The following is a 17,689-nucleotide window of genomic DNA, read 5'->3' on the forward strand; positions in this document are numbered from 1 at the left end:
AGGCAGTCAGCCCCTGGATCGCCAAGAGGCGAGTCGGGGCTGAGAGGTCTGGCGGCGCGGGCGCGGGCGGGACGCGTGCAGTGGGGGCAGATCGGGGCCTCGCGCGCCGCTGCAGTGGCCGCTCGCGATGAGCGAGGCCAGCCGGGTGTGCTCCGGCTACTACAGCCTCAACCACAGCTTCGTGGAGCCCTTTCAGTGCCCCCGGCGAGGCGAGGGGGCCTCCCTCCTCTACTGCTGTGGCTTCGCGGACCTCAAGTACTGCTGCAGCGAGCCGGGCAGCTACTTCCCCTACAAGCACAGCTACATGTTGAGCCTCAGGTGGGCAGGGCAGGGGACTGGAGCCCCAGGGCCTGGGTGGTGGGGGCGACGAGTCTTGCCAGTCGGGAAGGAGGGAGGTCGCCCACGTACCCGCGACCCGCTCAGATCGTGTCCCTCAGGGAGGAGAGGAGCCTCCGAGGGAGGGTGAGGGACCTGCTGAGAAACCGCTCCAGGAGCAGGTCTGGGGTCCGCTTGGTGCCGCCAGGGTCCGGTGAGGGTCGGGCGGTGGCCCCAGAGGTGTGAATCCGCAGGGGGATCCCGGGCAAGGCGCGCGCGCGGGCTCTGCGCGGGCTCTGCGCGGGCTCTGCGCCCTGGGCGCACCCAGGGCCACCCGGTGGGAGTGGACTGTCCTTTACTCTCTCCCGGGGACCAGTGCCAGTCCCGCGGCTCTGAGGGAAGAGAAAGATAATTTGAGGAGGCTAAATTCTCCTTTTAATTTGTTGGGGCATTTGGTACGTTTAAATGGAAAGGGATTCTTTGAGACTCATTTTAAGGCATTAGCCAAGGACCAGAGTATTTTAAGTCTCTTCGTAGGTGAGAAGGAATTGGCTGTATGCTTTAAAATATCAAAAGAAGGTATGTGTGGGGTGGGTGGGAGTTGGCTCGCACAGGCGACTGAGTTTTTCAATTTACCTGTTTCAGCTGATCCCACATTGACCCCGAGAAAGGAAGAATTTTGATTGCTATGATTACACTCTATAAAACCTTTCCAGGACAACACCTGAGCTCTTTGGCCATTGCTGGAAAGTGAAGACACTTTCTAAAGTGGTGTCTTTCTTGCCTTTTTTTTTTTTTTTTCCTTATTATGGGCATTTTACTTATTTCAATTGGCATTTACACAGTTATTTTCATTATGAAGTGCTTCTCCCCTGCCTCCACTTCAAAAGCTTGCGAATTTAGGACTTGATTCTTTCATTTTGCCTGGAGAATGAACGGGGTGCTGCGGTTAGAGGCAAGAACTGCCATCCCATCTGAAACTGTTCCTTACAAACCAATGAATTACCTTATGCCTGGGGTGGGGAAGGGGCTGGGCCTGGTAAGAGGAAGATTATTATTTTTCCCAATTTCCTAGCATGGTCCAGAATTTGGCACATATGCCAAGTTTACGGCAAATGACTTTAAATGTTATTTCTTAGAGCAGTAAAGTCATTTTTTAGGCATTGCAAGCTTCCAAAAAATCTCAGAAGGAGTGTCTACTTACCAGCAAATTCAACTAACAAAATTGTATTGTGCCAGAACACACAGCATCTCAGAAAATGACAGCATATCCTTAGTATTTAGGGAAGCAATCTGCGTTGCACTGGCATATTCTTTGGCCTTTTGGACAATAACATAGGAAGCCAGCTCAGAGGCTTTGGAGGTGTTAATAATGGCAGCAGCGCCTCTGAAAGAAACTGGTAACTCTTAAGTCACTCACCTGGAAAAGTGCCTGGGATTCTCAGATCCCTGAATAGTTCCAAAGTGACAAGCAGCAGAGGCAACAAAACTTTCCTATGGTTTATGAGGGCACAAAGGAATGAATAGCTTGTAGGGGGCAAGCTGTTCATTCCTTTGTGTTCATTCATTCCTGTGTTCATTCATCACAGATAATGCAGCTCAGTTTCTGGGAAATATGAAAATTATGACAGCTGATGGCATCGGTCGGTGCTTCTTAGTTTTTGAGCTCTGAGAACACAATGGGGAGGTAAAGTTTAGACCTTCATCTCCCTCATATTCTTCACTCTCTCTCCTAATTTAAAATGGTCTGTGAAAAATGTCCCAGAAGTCACTAGCATTTGTTCTGCAATTCTGCAGCTGCCACAGAAAGGCACAGGTGTGGTATCTCCAGGTAACTGAAGTTGCTAAATATGAGAATTCTTTAATGTGACTCCAGGTTCAGACCCTTTGTCAGGGATTGAAAAGAAAACTGCTCAAAAGTGCAGTGAGGAAAGCATAATTCTCCCTTTTCTGTGTTTGGCCCACTCCCATCTTTTCTCTTATAAACCCCTAACCTCTAAGGGTTTCCTTTGATAACCTTCTTCAGGACTTAGGGAAAAAATGTTGTGTTGCACAGGGCTAATATGAGTTCACTAAGTATTTGCTGAAGTGGATATTTTAGAAGATTCTCAGAGCTCCATCTTTATCTAGAGTTTCACAGGCATAAAGTAGCGTTTCTATAAAATGGAACTCTGACATTAAATTTGTCAAGATTACAAAGAACCTCCTTTTATAATAGAAAGAAGTGGCATGCTTTGTTTTTCCTTCAGTTCATGTGGTCTGGTTTTTAAATTGTGTACCTTTAAAGCCCATAATAAGTACGTTGCATTTAATTAAGTTGACGATTTCACTTTTAAGTTGACTAAATTAATTTTTCACTTTGAAGATGCTTTTAATAACCAGGTTCCCATGTCATGAATCTTTTCAGATGTCTGGACTCCTAGCTGCCTTGTGAAGCAGATAATATTAATTAAGAGGATTATGTTCCCATGTGTTTGTGTAGAGTCCTAATATAGGATCTACAAAAGTCAGCTCTGGTGCTAACAAGCATGAAAAAGATACTGCCAGAGCCAGGAAGTCTACCCTTTGGAAAAAAGGTGCCAAGTGAGGGCAAACCCCAATTGAAATATGTAACTATATACCAGCTCTAGCCAGAAAATCACCCAGTCTTCCCTGGTGTGCGGGCTAGGGGAACTGGGCTGACAGTAATGAAGCAAGCACAAGAGACTTGTGAAGTCTGACTCCATGTCTGTGGCTCAGGAGGCCATCTTTAAATCACAAAGGGGCTTTCTATCTAAAATCCAGGATAAGTGGGATGAGCTAAGCCCCTCACTTTTGGAGGTGGAGTTCTATACCACCTCCCAAAGCAATGACACACCTAGCAACCCGGGTCACTTTCTCCCTTCCCTCTCTTTCAGTACATGCCAAATTTGTTAGGGCCGTCATCTCTGGGAAATAGCAGAAGCTGAAAAGCAAGCCAGGAAGATAATGAAGAAAAAGATCATTACTGCTCAATAGTCATTTCAATGACTGCTACTTGTCAATGATGATTGCTTTTCAATTACTACCAATGGCTTAATCACCAGTCAATTATGATTTACTTCCATTTATGAAACATTAAAAGCTAAGTACTCTACTAAACACGTCTAATAAGTGTGCACATCACTATGGAAAAGTCAACAGAAGTATTTGCTCTTGGAGCAGCTTAACATCTAATTCTAATTTTGTATTAGATTTGATGTATTTACACACACATACCTATGGCTCATGAAAGTAAAGTACATATGTTTGCATGTTAGTCTTTCAAGATTTTCTTTTTTCCAAGCTCCTTTTCCTATTTAAAATATAAAGTTCACAAGTTTGTGGAAACTGTGCTATTTCTCAAATGATTAGCCATGTAGATAATAGTATTAGAAGGAATTACTACAAATTTAGTGCCAATCAAATAATATCAGACATATACTGCAGTTTTAGAAAAAAGGACAAGGGTTTCTTCCTTAATGAAGAAGCCAGCAATGTTAGAAGCCATTGTTGTTGTGCTCTTTTAGAAAGGAAAAATTCAGATTGAACAGGAAATTATGTAAATTTCCTAAACATTTCTTTCCTTTAACTTTTTTCTCCTTTTTTGTAAAAGCTGTGGTTTTGTATATTAATACATGAAAACTCCCATACATGTCTCCAAAATAAGTTTTAAATTTCTGGTAAACATTCATTTCACTACTTTTGCAGAAGTAGATATCCTTTTATTCATCTTTTATGAGTGAACCCAATCTTTCCCCCTCAAATATATCAATAATAGAGGATTATTTGATTAAGATGTTTTTGAATCATCCCTAGAGAATGATGTGATCTCTTAATATGAATTTACATGGTATTCTATACTGTAATTAACATGTAAATGTATAGAGAAAATAAAAAAGAATTTGATGGTTAAAAAAGGTGAGCTATAGATTTCAGTCATATACTGTTTATAATAAAATGTAATTTGAGAAACTATATCCAATATCTTGGGATATACCATGATGAAAGATAATATAAGAAAGGGGATGTGTATATATATTTCCATTATGGAAATTGTTGTATAGCAGAAATTGGCACAATATTTTAAATTAACTATAATGTTAATATTCTCAATAATATAATTTGGTTATGAAAGACTGAAGCAAGAATTAATAATATTTAAACCTTTTCTTTAGTTGATATGCAAATCAGTTTGTGTGGCAGTCACAGCATTTTTTGTTTTCCTCAGCATTGGTGCCCTGATTGGACTGGGAATTGCTGCCCTTGTTTTACTTGCATTTGTCATCAGCGTCTGTGTCCTTTGCTACCTATTTCTGTATACAAAGCCTCAAAGGTTAGACACTGGCCTTAAACTTCAGCACCTGGAGGCTGTTTCTACTCAAGAAGGTAATCAGTATCCATTATTTGTAACCGATTGCATGTACTCTATTCAAGTAATAACCTGTGCCTGGGTGACAGATCATACTGTTAACAGGGAACACTTTTTAAAAATTCAGTTTATTATGTGTCTTTATAAAAATTCATGTTAAACTAGGCCTTAATGATGAAATACCTTAGAGAAATTGTGCCCAAGAAAAAAGAGCAGCAGGACGTAAATGTTCTCATGAAAAATAACACATCGATCCAATAAATCCACTTTAATTTAGTGTCTCTCGGTTATAAAGGTTGTATCCTCTTGGAATTTTTTAAATTTTGTCTTTGATGGAACCAGGGAAGTCAGCTTGTCTAATTAATTCTCAGTGATGCATTGCTCTCAATTGGTTAGTCAGTGGTCAGTATGTGTATGTGGTGTGTGTGTGTGTGTGTGTGTGTGTGTGTGTGTGTGTGTGGTGCAACTATAAAGTATTAGAAACGTTTATGTATGGTTTTCGGAACTGAGTCTCATTGTTACCTTAATTATAAAGTGCTACACGTGCTAATCATATCGTGAAGAAATCAGAAAGGATTGTTAAAATTTTAGGTGAATATAAATTTCTATTAGTGTACCTAAAAAGTAGTGATAGTGAACTTTATTTTGATATATATTTTGACTATATTCTAATAAAAATTTAGAATATATACATAATATGTATATTTAGAATAAGACACAGATGCTCACTAACTTCCATTTTTAAAGAAAATGAAAGACTTCATTTTTTAAAAATTTATAAAATTCCCTTCCCATATGCTCTATTTTAGCTGAATCCAGAAACCGATATTTATAGAGTCCATGCTCTGTGACCTTCTCAAATACACCAGCACTGCATCATTTCTTTAGCTCTAGTTTTCTTCTCTGCAGAGCTCTCTCTCAGAGGGTGCCCTGTGTCACAAAGCAAGAGGCCAAGATCCCTCTGGAGTTCTCTTTCGAAGCACTGTTTGGAGATTGCATGGCCAAATTGACAGGTTATTAGCTAAATTTAGGGCAATGGCTTAGACTCTCCTTCTCCACAAGCAAAATGACAGAGTGAATTAGTGATTATCAAATAACCAAATAGTAAACTCAGTTTTTGTCTCAATTGCGTAGATAATTTAAATTATCATTTCTTAAATTTTACTAGGTGTAAGAATCTCGTAGGGAGCTTGTTAACACCTCAAACTCCAAACTCCAGAGTGAGCCTGTTAAAAGCTAAGTCAAGCCAACCCTAATTGCTTCCCATCTCTTTCAATATATGTGGCAGTCCTAACTGTACCTGGAGGGGTCTGCCATTTCTACCTTTATTTCTTGAATCTTCTGCCCAGCTGCCTTAGTCTCTTTGCTCTTCCTTGAAATTCTTGCCTCAGGGCCTTTGCACCTGCCCTCATCATTGTCTGGAATGCTTTGCCCTTATTTTCACTTCCTTCAAATCTTTTTTTTTTTTTTTTCCTATTTATGGCCACACCTACAGCATATGGAAGTTCCTGGGCTAGGAGTTGAATCAGAGCTGCAACTGCTGGCCTATGCCACAGCCATGTCAACACCAGATCCGAGCCACACCTGTAACTTATGCTGCAGCTTACGGCAACAGCAGATCCTTAACTCTCAGAGCAAGGCCAGGAATCAAACCCTCATTCTCACAGAGATAACATTAGGTCCCACTGAGCCACAATGGGAACTGCCTAAACATTCCAGGGACCTTCCTAGGGAGTTCTTCCCTGGTCATTCAATCTACGTTTTTAACTTCAACATTTCATATCCCCCTCCTCCTTTATTTCTCTAAGTACTTACCACTAATTTATTATATATTTTACTTATTTATTGTTCAAAATTTCTCTACTGCAGCTAGAAAGTAAGGTCTATAATGCTTTTCAGAAGGGCAGAGTCGAGATATTTCATTGCAAGAAAGATGCTTCATCTAATTGCATAGGAAGTGCATTAATGGATCTCCTTGGCTAAACAGCCATAAGACTACAAGATTTTTTTTTTTTTCTTTTTGCCATTTCTTGGGCTGCTCCCGCGGCATATGGAGGTTCCCAGGCTAGGGGTCCAATCGGAGCTATAGCTGCCAGCCTACGCCAGAGCCACAGCAACGTGGGATCCGAGCCACGTCTGCAACCTATACCACAGCTCACGGCAATGCCGGATCCCCAACCCACTGAGCAAGGCCAGGGATCGAACCCACAACCTCATGGTTCCTAGTCAGATTCGTTAACCACTGCCCCACGATGGGAACTCCAAGACTACAAGATTTGAGTCAACAAACCAACTAAACTTATTGCTGGGCTCTCAGAGCCAACTTGACATAGAATTTTGGAGAAAACTCAGGAAAAATAGTTTTTATTTAGCACTATGCTGTCCGGTTCATGAATCATTGGGTAAAGCCAACTAGACCTTCAAATTTAATTGTCTGAATTTTGTCTTTGAACAATAGTCAAAGTCTAAAATCGTCTTAGACTATTTTGCCAAGATTTTTGTTATGTGTATCTTTATTCCATTGGGGTTCATTATTTTAATGTATATAGTTTAAGGCTTTATGCATTTTGAATTGATCATGAAAACAGCAGGCCCCTGGAAGCAGCTGTAGAGCGTAATCAGGCTTACTTCTAGGGCTCACTTTGTACAGAGAAGTCCTATTGCTTTAGCAATTGATTGGCTTTTAAATCGTGCCTGGTAATAATTTTCTTCCTTTTTAAGTTTTGTGTTTTGGGGTTCCTGTCATGGCTCAGTGGTTAATGAATCCGAATAGGAATCATGAGGTTTTGGGTTCGATCCCTGGGCTCGCTCATTGGGTTAAGGATCCAGCGTTGCCGTGAGCTGTGGCATAGATTGCAGATGCGGCTCAGATCCCTCGTTGCTGTGGCTGTGGTGTAGGCCAGAAGCTACAGCTCCGATTAGACCCCTAGCCTGCAAACCTTTGCATGCCGTGAATGCGGCCCTACAAAAGACAAATAAATAAATAAATAAATTTTGTGTTTTGAGTTATGCATGTATTAAATGCCTATGTTTAAAAGAATACCATGGTTTGTAACTTACACTCAGGACAGACAGTGCTGAGCAGAAGATGGCTGTGTGGAGGGCATCTTTCTGAGTAGACATTCCTGGAATGTGGACTCATTTCACAAGATGTGGGAAACTTAAGAGTTGATGGGGGGGGGGATTAAAAGGATGAACATCTTAGATTCCTGCCTCTCAGACTTTTCCATTAGAGAATCCTTAAAGGGAGATAAGAAAGGAATTTGTACCTCCATAATTGCAAGGATTAGAGTGGAAAGATCTGCCTCATGAGCTTAAATTATTTGAAATTGCCCATTACATTTTTTAAATGATGAGAATTTGTTGGTGGTGGTGGTGATTTTAGGGAGACACCCAAGGCATATGGAAGTTCCCAGGCTAGGGGTCAAATCAAAGCCGTAGCTGCTGGCCTATGTCAGAGCCATAGCACTGCCAGATTGGAGCCATGTCTGTGACCTACACCACAGCTCACCTCAAGGCCGGATCCTTAACCCACTGAACAAGGCCAGGAATTGAACCTGCATTCTCATGGATACTAGTCAGGTTCATTACTATTGAGGCACGACAAAAATCCAAGTTATGAGAATTTTTAATTTGATAGCTAATATAATAACTGGTTTTACTCTAATAATAACAACATCTCCTTTCCATTTCTGAGTACAACTGATGCTCCAGGAAGATAAGGTATATTCATCCTGTGGTTTTGAGTATCCAATGATACCCCAGGGTGGTGGAGAGGTGGGGAGAATCAAGAAAAGTGTTCCTAGAAGCAGACTTTTTGATGAAAATGAGAAAAGCAGAGAGTAGAGCTGCTTAACACAAATAAAACAGCCACTGTTGTATAGGAATAACAGCTCCAATTGTCTATTATTTTGTGGCCTCTTTTGCAAAGGCAGGCAACAGAAGTAAGAAAGGATAAGCAAATCAGCAGTAAGGCACAGTTGTCTAGGAGGAAAACATAAATTAAATATGGTCTACAGAGAAAGCAAGCAAATTTGATGATCATATATACAATTGTTTGTTCTGCCTGCGACCTGAATGGGACTTGGATCAGCTCAGAAGGGGCTGTGTTTCTTCTTAGAAGACACCTTCACACCCATGAAAAGAGAACCTTTCTTTTAATTCACTTTCATTTTAGGAAAATTAGAAAATGTTGAAAAATAAATAACTTCATCCATGATCCTATCGCAGAGAAATAAAGATGTTAATACCATGATGAATATCCTTTATGGATTTTTTTTATATCTGTAGAAACATGTATATAACAAAACGGGAAAAAAAGACACTATAACATGCTATTTTTTTCACTGAACAATATTGATGTTATTGTTTGCCAGTAAATAAACACCACTTTTAAGGATTCCATTTTATTACCTTGATGGAGGGTTATGAATTTTTATTCTTTTATTTTGACTTAGTTAAGTTGCAAGAAAAGTGAAGAGAAGGTTGTATACCTTTTCCCAGGTTTACTAATTGTTAACATTTTGCCTTATTTTCTTCATCATTGACTTTCTTTTGATGTATATTTTTCTAAATCATTTGAAAATAATTTGCAGATATCATGCCTTTTAACCATAAATATTTCAGTATGTTTCCTAAGAACAAGGATTTTTTTCCTTACACAATTACAGTACATTTATCAAAGTCAGGAAATATATCATCACCGATACAGTAATATTATCTAATCTGAAGCTCATATTGAAATTTTGCCTTTTTTAAAATTTTTTATTTTCTTTTTAGGGCCACACCCGTGGCATATGGAAGCTCCCAGGATAGGGGTCTAATTGGAGCTACAGTTGCCGTCCTATGCCACAGTCACAGCAACGCCAGATCGGTGTCATGTCTGTGACCTACACCACAGCTCACTGTAACACCGGATCCTTAACCCACTGAACAAGGTCAGGGATCAAACCTGTGTCCTCATAGATACCAGGTGGATTGATTTCCACTGTACCACAATAGAAACTCTGAAATTTTGCCAATATTTTTGTCATTTTTTTTTTCTTTAGGCCTACACTCTTGGCATACGGAGGTTCCCAGGCTAGGGGCCCAGTTGGAGCTGTGGCCGAATGGCCTACGCCACAGCCACAGCAACTTGAGATATGAGCTGTCTGCAACCTACAACACAGCTCCTGGCAACACAGCAGATGGCAACGGCAGATCCTTAACCCACTGAGTGTGGTGAGGGATTGAACCTGCATCCTTATGGATACCAGTGGGATATGTTTCCATTGCACCACAACAGGAACTCTGAAATTTTGCCAATATTTTTAATAGCTATTTTTTCTTATCTGGGAGCTAGTCCAGAGCTACATCTTGTAATTAGTTGTCATATTTCTTTGGTATTCTTTAATCCTCAGCCTTCCTTTGTCTTTCATGATCCTGACAGTTTTGAAAAATCAAAGCCGGTTATTTTAGACAGTGTCCCCTAATTTAAGTTTTTTTGATGTTTTCTCATTATTGGAGAGATTATACATTTTTATGGGAATACCAAGTTTTATTCTCAGGGCATCATATCAGGAGGCGTAGACATATTGGTCTGTCCCAGCAATGGTGATGTTAACTTGGATTCTTTAATTAAGATTGTATTTGCTAGGTTAATTCATGGTAAAGTCACTATTTTTCCTTTACCATTACTGAGTAATTTGTTGGGAGGTATGAAAATATCCTGCTCCTCCTCAAACTTTTGATTGAATGCTTTCTTTGGAATGTCAAAATAATTTCAGAATTATATAGTTGTAAAATGGTGATTTTCTAAACTCATCATTCCTTCTGTGTTTATTAGTTGTTTTCCTACTACAAGGGACAGCTTTCTCTTTTCCCCATTTACCTATTAATATATTAATATCAATGTGGATTTGGATACTTTATTCTAAAATACTCTATTACTATCATTTTTTTATTCTAATCCTTAAATTATTTCAGTTTTAGCCTGTGGGAGACCCTTTAAATTGGGTACTGTATCCTTTTGAAATATGTCCATCATTTTTTGAGCTTTTTTTTTTTTTGGCTTTCTGTCACAAAATGTTCTGGCGCATCCTGTGGTTGTCCTATCTCAGCCTTGAAATCTGCCATTTCTCCAAGAAGTCTGATTCATTTTAGTTGGGAATGGTGTTTAAAAACCAAAGTCTAGGTATATCATATTTTATATAAATTATTGACTTTGAGCTAGCTTCCGTTTTTCTCTATTATATATGTGCATTGAACATCTAAATATTTTCCTAGGAGTGGAATTGCTGACCAAAGATACAAAAGGCTTTGGAAATAAGTTGCTAACTGTCCTCCAGAAAAGTACTATTTCATGGGTATTTTTATTTCAAAAGATATATATTTTACTAAATTCATTGAAGCTAATAATATAGTCTTTCATTTTTAATTTATCTAATTAGGACTGAGAGAGGACATTTGAGTGTTTGCCATTATTTCTTTTGTGGCACATTGTTCCTCATGTCTTGTAACATTTTTCTATGGGAGTGTTCATTTTTCATTGTTTTAGAAGAACTTTGCATACAGTAAAGACTTCTTCACATATATTCCAAATGTTTTTCATAATTTCCTTTTAATTTTATATGTGACAGTTTTTCAACTGATAGAGTTTCTCCTTTGGTGATTTCTCTTTACTTTTATACTTAGAAAGTTCTCACCTTATTCTAAGATATAAAGATATTCACCTATATTTTCTTCTAATATATTCGTTCATTTGTTCTTTACATTTACATGTTTAAAAATCCTAGAATTTAAATTTTTGTGTAAAGTATGAGAAAGGGATCTGCCTTTATTTTTATTTTACAAATAATGACCCAACTGTCCAAATAGTTATTGGACAATCTATCCTTTTCCTCTTGCTAATTTAAAATGTCTCCTTTGTCATAAACTAATTTCTTACATATACTGGGATCTTTTTGTAGACTTTCCATTTTGTTTTGTTTTGTTTTGTTTGCTTCTTTATAGCTGCACCTGTGGGATATGGAAATTCCCAGGCTGGGGTTCCAGTTGGAGCAGCAGCTGCCAACCTACACACCACAGCTACAGCAACACCAGATCTAAGCCATATCTCTGACCTACGCCACTGCTCATGGCAATGCCAGATCCTTAACCCACTGAGTGAGGATCAGAGATTGAACCCTCATCCTCATGGATACTAGTCAGTTTCGTTTCTGCTGAGCCACATCAGGAATTCCGTTGTGTTAAATTTATCTGCCCGTTTATTTTGTTTTAATTTTATTTGAGTATAGTTGACTTGCAATATTGTGTTAGTTTTAGGTGTACAACAAAGTGATTCAGTTATACATATTACATAAATCTATATTCCCTTTTTCTTTTTTAATGATTTTTATTTTTTATAGTATAGCTGGTTTACAGTGTCCTGTCCGTTTTCTACTGTATAGCAAGGTGACCGAGTCACACATACATATATACATTCTTTTTTTCTCACATTATCATGCTCCATTACAAGTGACTAGATATAGTTCCCAGTGCTATAGAGCAGGAACTCATTGCTTATCCATTCCAAAAGCAATAGTCTGCATCTATTAACCCCAAATTCCCAGTCCATCCCAATCCCTCCCCCCACCCCAGGCAACCACAAGTCTGTTCTCCAAGTCCATGAGTTTCTTTTCTGTGGAAAGGTTCGTTTGTGCCATATATTAGATTCCAGATATAAATGATATCATATGGCTATTTGTCTTTCTCTTTCTGACTTACTTCACTTAGTACAAGAGTCTCTAGTTCCATCCCTGTTGCTGCAAGTGGCATCATTTTGTTCTTTTTTATGGCTGAGTAGTATTCCATTGTGTATATATACCGTATCTTTTTTTTTATATATAATGACTTTTATTTTTTTATCATACTCTGGTTTACAGTGTTCTGTCAATTTTCCACTGTACAACATGGTGACGCAGTTACACACACAAGTATACATTCTTTTTTCTCACATTATCATGCTCCATCATAAGTGACTAGATATAGTTCCCAGTGCTATAGAGCAGGATCTCATTGTTTATCCATTCCAAAAGCAATAGTTTGCATCTATTAACCCCAAGTTCCCAATCCATCCCATTCCCTCCCCACCCCTACCTGGCAATCACAAGTCTATTCTCCAAGTCCATGAGTTTCTTTTCTGTGGAAAGATTCATTTGTGCTATATGTACATACCACATCTTAATCCATTCATCTGTTGAGGACATTTAGGTTGTTTCCATGTCTTGGCTATTGTGAATAGTGTTGCAATGAACATATGGGTGCATGTGTTTTTTTCAAGGAAAGTTTTGTCCGGATATATGCCCAAGAGTGGGATTGCTGGGTCATATGGTAGCTCTATGTATAGTTTTTTAAGGTACCTCTATACTGTTTTCCATAGTGGTTGTACCAGTTTACATCCCCACCAGCAGTGCAGGAGGGTTCCCTTTTTTCCACACTCTCTCCAGAATTTGTTATTTGTGGACTTATTAAAGATGGCCATTCTGACTGGTGTGAGGTGGACCTCATTGCAGTTTTGATTTACATTTATCTAATAATCAGGGATGTTGAACATTTTTTTAATGTGCTTGTTGGCCATCTGCATATCTTCTTTGGAGAAGTGTCTGTTCAGGTCTTTTGCCTTTTTTTCAACTGGGTGGTTGGATTTTTTGCTGTTGAGTTGTATAAGTTGTTTGTATATTTTAGAGATTAAACCCTTGTCAGTTGCATTGTTTGAAACTATTTTCTGCCATTCTGTAAGTTGGCTTTTTGGTTTTTTTTTATGGTTTCATCTGCAGTCCAAAAGCTTGTCAGTTTGATTAGGTCCCATTGGCTTCTTTTTGCTTTTATTTTTGTTGCCTTGGAAGACTGACCTGAGAAAACATTTGTAAGGTTGATGTCAGAGAATATTGTGCCTATGTTCTCTTCTAGGAGTTTGATGGTGTCGTGTCTCACGTTTAAGCCTTTAAGCCATTTTGAGTTTCTTTTTATGCTTGGTATGAGGGTGTGTTCCAGTTTCATTGATTTACATGCATCTGTCCAGTTTTCCCAGCACCACTTGACGAAACGACTTTCTTTTTCCCATTTTACATTCTTGTCTCCTTTGTCAAAGATTAATTGACCAACCATAGGTGTCTGGGTTTATTTCTGGGTTCTCTCTTCTGTTCCATTGGTCTGTATGTCAGTATTTGTACCAGGACCACACTGTCTTGATTACTTCAGCTTTGTAATATTGCCTGAAGTCTAAGAGAGTGATGCCTCCTGCTTGGTTTTTGTTCCTCAGGATTGCTTTTGGCAATTCTGGATCTTTTGTGGCTCCATATAAATTTTTGGATTGTTTGTTCTAGTTTTGTGAAAAATGTCCTGGGTAATTTGATAGGGATTGCATTGAATTCTGTAGACTGCTTTGGGTAGTATGACCCTTTTTGTTTGTTTGTTTGTTTTTATATAATGATTTTTATTTTTTTCCATAATAGCTGGTTTACAGTGTTCTGTCAATTTTCTACTGTACAGCATGGTGACCCAGTTACACATACATGTATACACTCTTTTTTCTCACACTATCATGCTCCATCATAAGTGACCAGACATAGTTCCCAGTGCTACACAGCAGGATCTCATTGCTAATGACCATTTTTATGATACTAATTTTCTGACCCAGGAGTATGGAATATCTTTCCATTTCTTTGAATCCTCTTTAATTTCCTTGATTAATGTTTTATAGTTCTCAGCATATTTTTATTTGACCTCCTTTGTCAGGTTTATTCCCAGGGATTTGATTTTGGGGGGTTCAATTTTATAAGGTATTATATTTTTTATTCCTTTTCTAATATTTCATTGTTAGTATACAAAAATGTGACTGACTTCTGAATGTTAATCTTATATCCTGCTACTCTGCTGAATTTGCTGATCAGTTCAAGTATTTTTGGGTTGAGTCCTTAGGGTTTTCTATGTATAGTATCATGTCATCAGCATAGAGTGACAATGTTACCTCTTCTCTTCCAATTTGTATACCTTTTATTTCTTTTGTTTGTCTGATCGCTGTGTCTAGGACTTCCAATTCTATGTTGAATAAAAGTGGTGAGAGTGGGCATTCTTTTCTTGTTCCAGATTTTAGCAGGAAGGCTTTCAGCTTTTCTCTAATGGGTATTATGTTTCTGAGGGCTTGTCATAAATGGCTTTGATTATGTTAAGGTATGTTCCCTCTCTACCCACTTTGGTAAGTTTTTATCATGAATGGATGTTGGACTTTGTCAAATGCCATGTTCCCTTTATTGTATTATCTTTCATCATTGTCTATCCCCAGAAACTTGATGTAATTCTCTGTGCTTTACAGTAGGACTTCATTGTTGATCCATTCTAAATGTAATAGTTTGCACCTACTAAGCCCTAACTACCAGTCCACTCTCTCTCCTCTCCCGTTTGGCAACCACAAGTCTATTCTCTATGTCTGAGTCTGTTTCTGTTTTGTAAGGTAGGTTCATTTGTGCCATATTTTAGACACATAAAAGTGATATATGGTGTTTGTCTTTCTCTTTCTGACTTGACTTAGTATGAGAATCTCTAGTTGCATCCATGTTGCTTCAAATGGCATTATTTTCTTCTTCTTTATGTGACTGAGTAGTATTCCATTGTATATATATACCACATATTCTGTCACTTATAGAAACAAAAGAATATTCTTAAGCAAATAGTATACTTTAAAAATCATTGTAGCTATATAATTTATTTATTATTTTTTGTTTTGTTTTGTGTTTTTAGGGCTGTACCTGAGGCATATGGAGGTTCCCAGGGCAGGGGTTGAATAGGAGCTATAGCTGCCACCCTATGCCACAGCAACTCGGGATCCCAGCCCATCTGCCACCTATACCACAGCTCATGGCAATGTTGGACCCTTAACCCACTGAGCGAGGCCAGGGCTTGAACCCAAGTCCTCATGGATACTAGTCAGGTTCTTTAACCACTAAGCCTCGACAGGAACTCCTCTGTAGCTATATAGTTTAGTATCTGATTAGGCAAGACTTTCTCTTCCTTCCCATTATGCTTCTTTTTCAAAGTTTCTTGACTAATGTTCAGTATTTCAGATAAACTTTTGAATCACATTGTCAAAATTTCAAAACTCACATAGTACTTTAGATGGGTTTTGTACCAAAGGTATAGATAAACTTAGCGGCCATTTTTACTAATAGCCTTAACACTGCTTCAACTGAATTCTGCTCAAAACACATATTAATTACCCTACCAAATTATTTTTAAATGCCATTCTTTGTTTCAGAGAGGCTTTAAGAGCTCACTGAGATCTTAGTAGAAAATGCGGCAATTTGAACTCAATAGCAGAAAAGGCCACTTGTGTCTCCTAAAGGGACCTTTCTACTGAAAATAATGAGTCTGGAATTTTCTAAAACTTTTGTTCCCAGGCTGTAGAATGCCACATTGTTCAGCAGAGCTACTGCTACTTTTCACATTTGTTAAGTCCTCCTCAGGGAGCAGGGTTAGGCAATGCTGGCTGATGTTGGAACCAATAAGCCATATAGAAGCCAGTCTCTTGTTGTGAAAATTCATTTAAAGAATTTAAAACATCAGCTAAATTATTTTGTGAGCTATGTTAGTCTTCCATGGTTGAGAGAATTTAATAATGCAGAAAAGAAAAAAAGAAGTCCAATTGTGGAAAAAATAGGGTAGAAAAACATTTCCAGATAGAACTGTCTTCATTCACTGATGGATGGAGAAAGCAAAAGGGCAAGTCTAAGATTCTAACTTTCACAATGAATTTTTAACTGTGTTTACACGAGATACCTTTGTGACATCAAGGGGAAGGAAGGCAGCACATTGAGAGATCAACAGATCAGTGGGTCACTAAGCAAGTTTTGCTCACTTCACCATTTACCTCAGATCCAGTTTTGTGCATCATATGAAACTTGAAAGGAAAATGTCCCCTCGTAAATTAAAAAAAAAAAAACACTTTTAGGGTGCAAATTTAAAACTGCTTGTTTCCATTAGAAGGAAATGCAGGATGAGTGGGATGTGTAGATTTCTATTAGATAATAAATCAAGCCCACTGATTAGTCATTGAAGTTGCCAAAGGACTGCAGGTTGCTAACACAGAAGCCAGGGAGACACAGGCAGATAGTGGCAGAAAAGCTTAATTACGGTTCTGCCAGAGAGTAAGGAGATGAAGACCTGCAGAGAGCCCAGCCTCCTTTTGGTATTTTGAAATAGTAGGCAAGAGCAGAATTCATAGAAGAGTTATAGAATAAGGGGATCCCTGAGGAATGGTTCTGAAAATGAATGCAAAACTTAACTATTATCAGAAAAAAAATATATTGGCTTAGTTTGTAATGAGGATGGGTGGAAAGATTTTTTTTGATGAACTCTAACTTAAATGACGATTTTGATTTGTTTGACAAATTGGATTTAAATTTTAGCAAAGGTCAAAGCTTTCATTTAAATGCCAGTCTGAGAAATATAGGATTAAAGGAAGGTTGAGATTTACATAAAATGACCAGACTGAAAAAAAAAAAAAAAGAATAAAAGTGGGACATGAGCAGCAGCAAGAGCAACTAATGTGAACAACCTAAAAAGCACAGTGATGTTGGATTTTTGCAGTATACACTCTGTAAAGAAAAGGAGAAATCAAATAAGAAAACCTTTTATGCGTAACAAATACCTTGAAAACTCAGTGGTATTACAGATTTCTTACTTAAAAATGAATATAGGAGTTCCTGTCGTGGTGCAGAGGAAACGAATCCAACTGGAAACCATGAGGTTGTAGGTTCAATCCATGGCCTAGCTCAGTGGGTTAAGGATCCAGCATTGCCATGAGCTGTGATGTAGGTCACAGGCGCGGCTTGGATCCCCCATTGGTATCAGTTCCAATTGGACCCCTAGCCTGGGAACTTGCACGTGCCGTGGGCGTGGCCCTAAAAAGAAAATAATAATAATAATAATAATAATAATAATAATAATAATAAAACAAAACTGGATCCATGTTATAGCCTTGTCATAGAA

At 38.5% G+C, this 17,689-nt stretch overlaps 2 protein-coding genes across 2 annotated transcripts in view; one reads left to right on the plus strand and one right to left on the minus strand.

The window, feature by feature from the left end:
* SREK1IP1 (SREK1 interacting protein 1) overlaps window positions 1-17,689 on the minus strand; it is a 232,387-nt gene that overhangs the window by 159,722 nt on the left and 54,976 nt on the right. The window lies entirely within an intron of this gene.
* The window catches only part of FAM159B (family with sequence similarity 159 member B), a 25,765-nt gene continuing 8,076 nt past the window's right edge, over window positions 1-17,689 (plus strand). Inside the window, exons 1-2 of the mRNA XM_003359794.4 lie at window positions 1-318; window positions 4,544-4,701. Of these exons, the coding sequence (XP_003359842.1) occupies window positions 128-318; window positions 4,544-4,701 (349 nt within the window). The 5' untranslated portion in view covers window positions 1-127. The remainder of the gene's footprint in view (window positions 319-4,543; window positions 4,702-17,689) is intronic.

The sequence above is a fragment of the Sus scrofa genome, chromosome 16 (assembly GCF_000003025.6).
Source record: "Sus scrofa isolate TJ Tabasco breed Duroc chromosome 16, Sscrofa11.1, whole genome shotgun sequence".
In the NCBI taxonomy this organism is placed as follows: Eukaryota; Metazoa; Chordata; class Mammalia; order Artiodactyla; family Suidae; genus Sus; species Sus scrofa.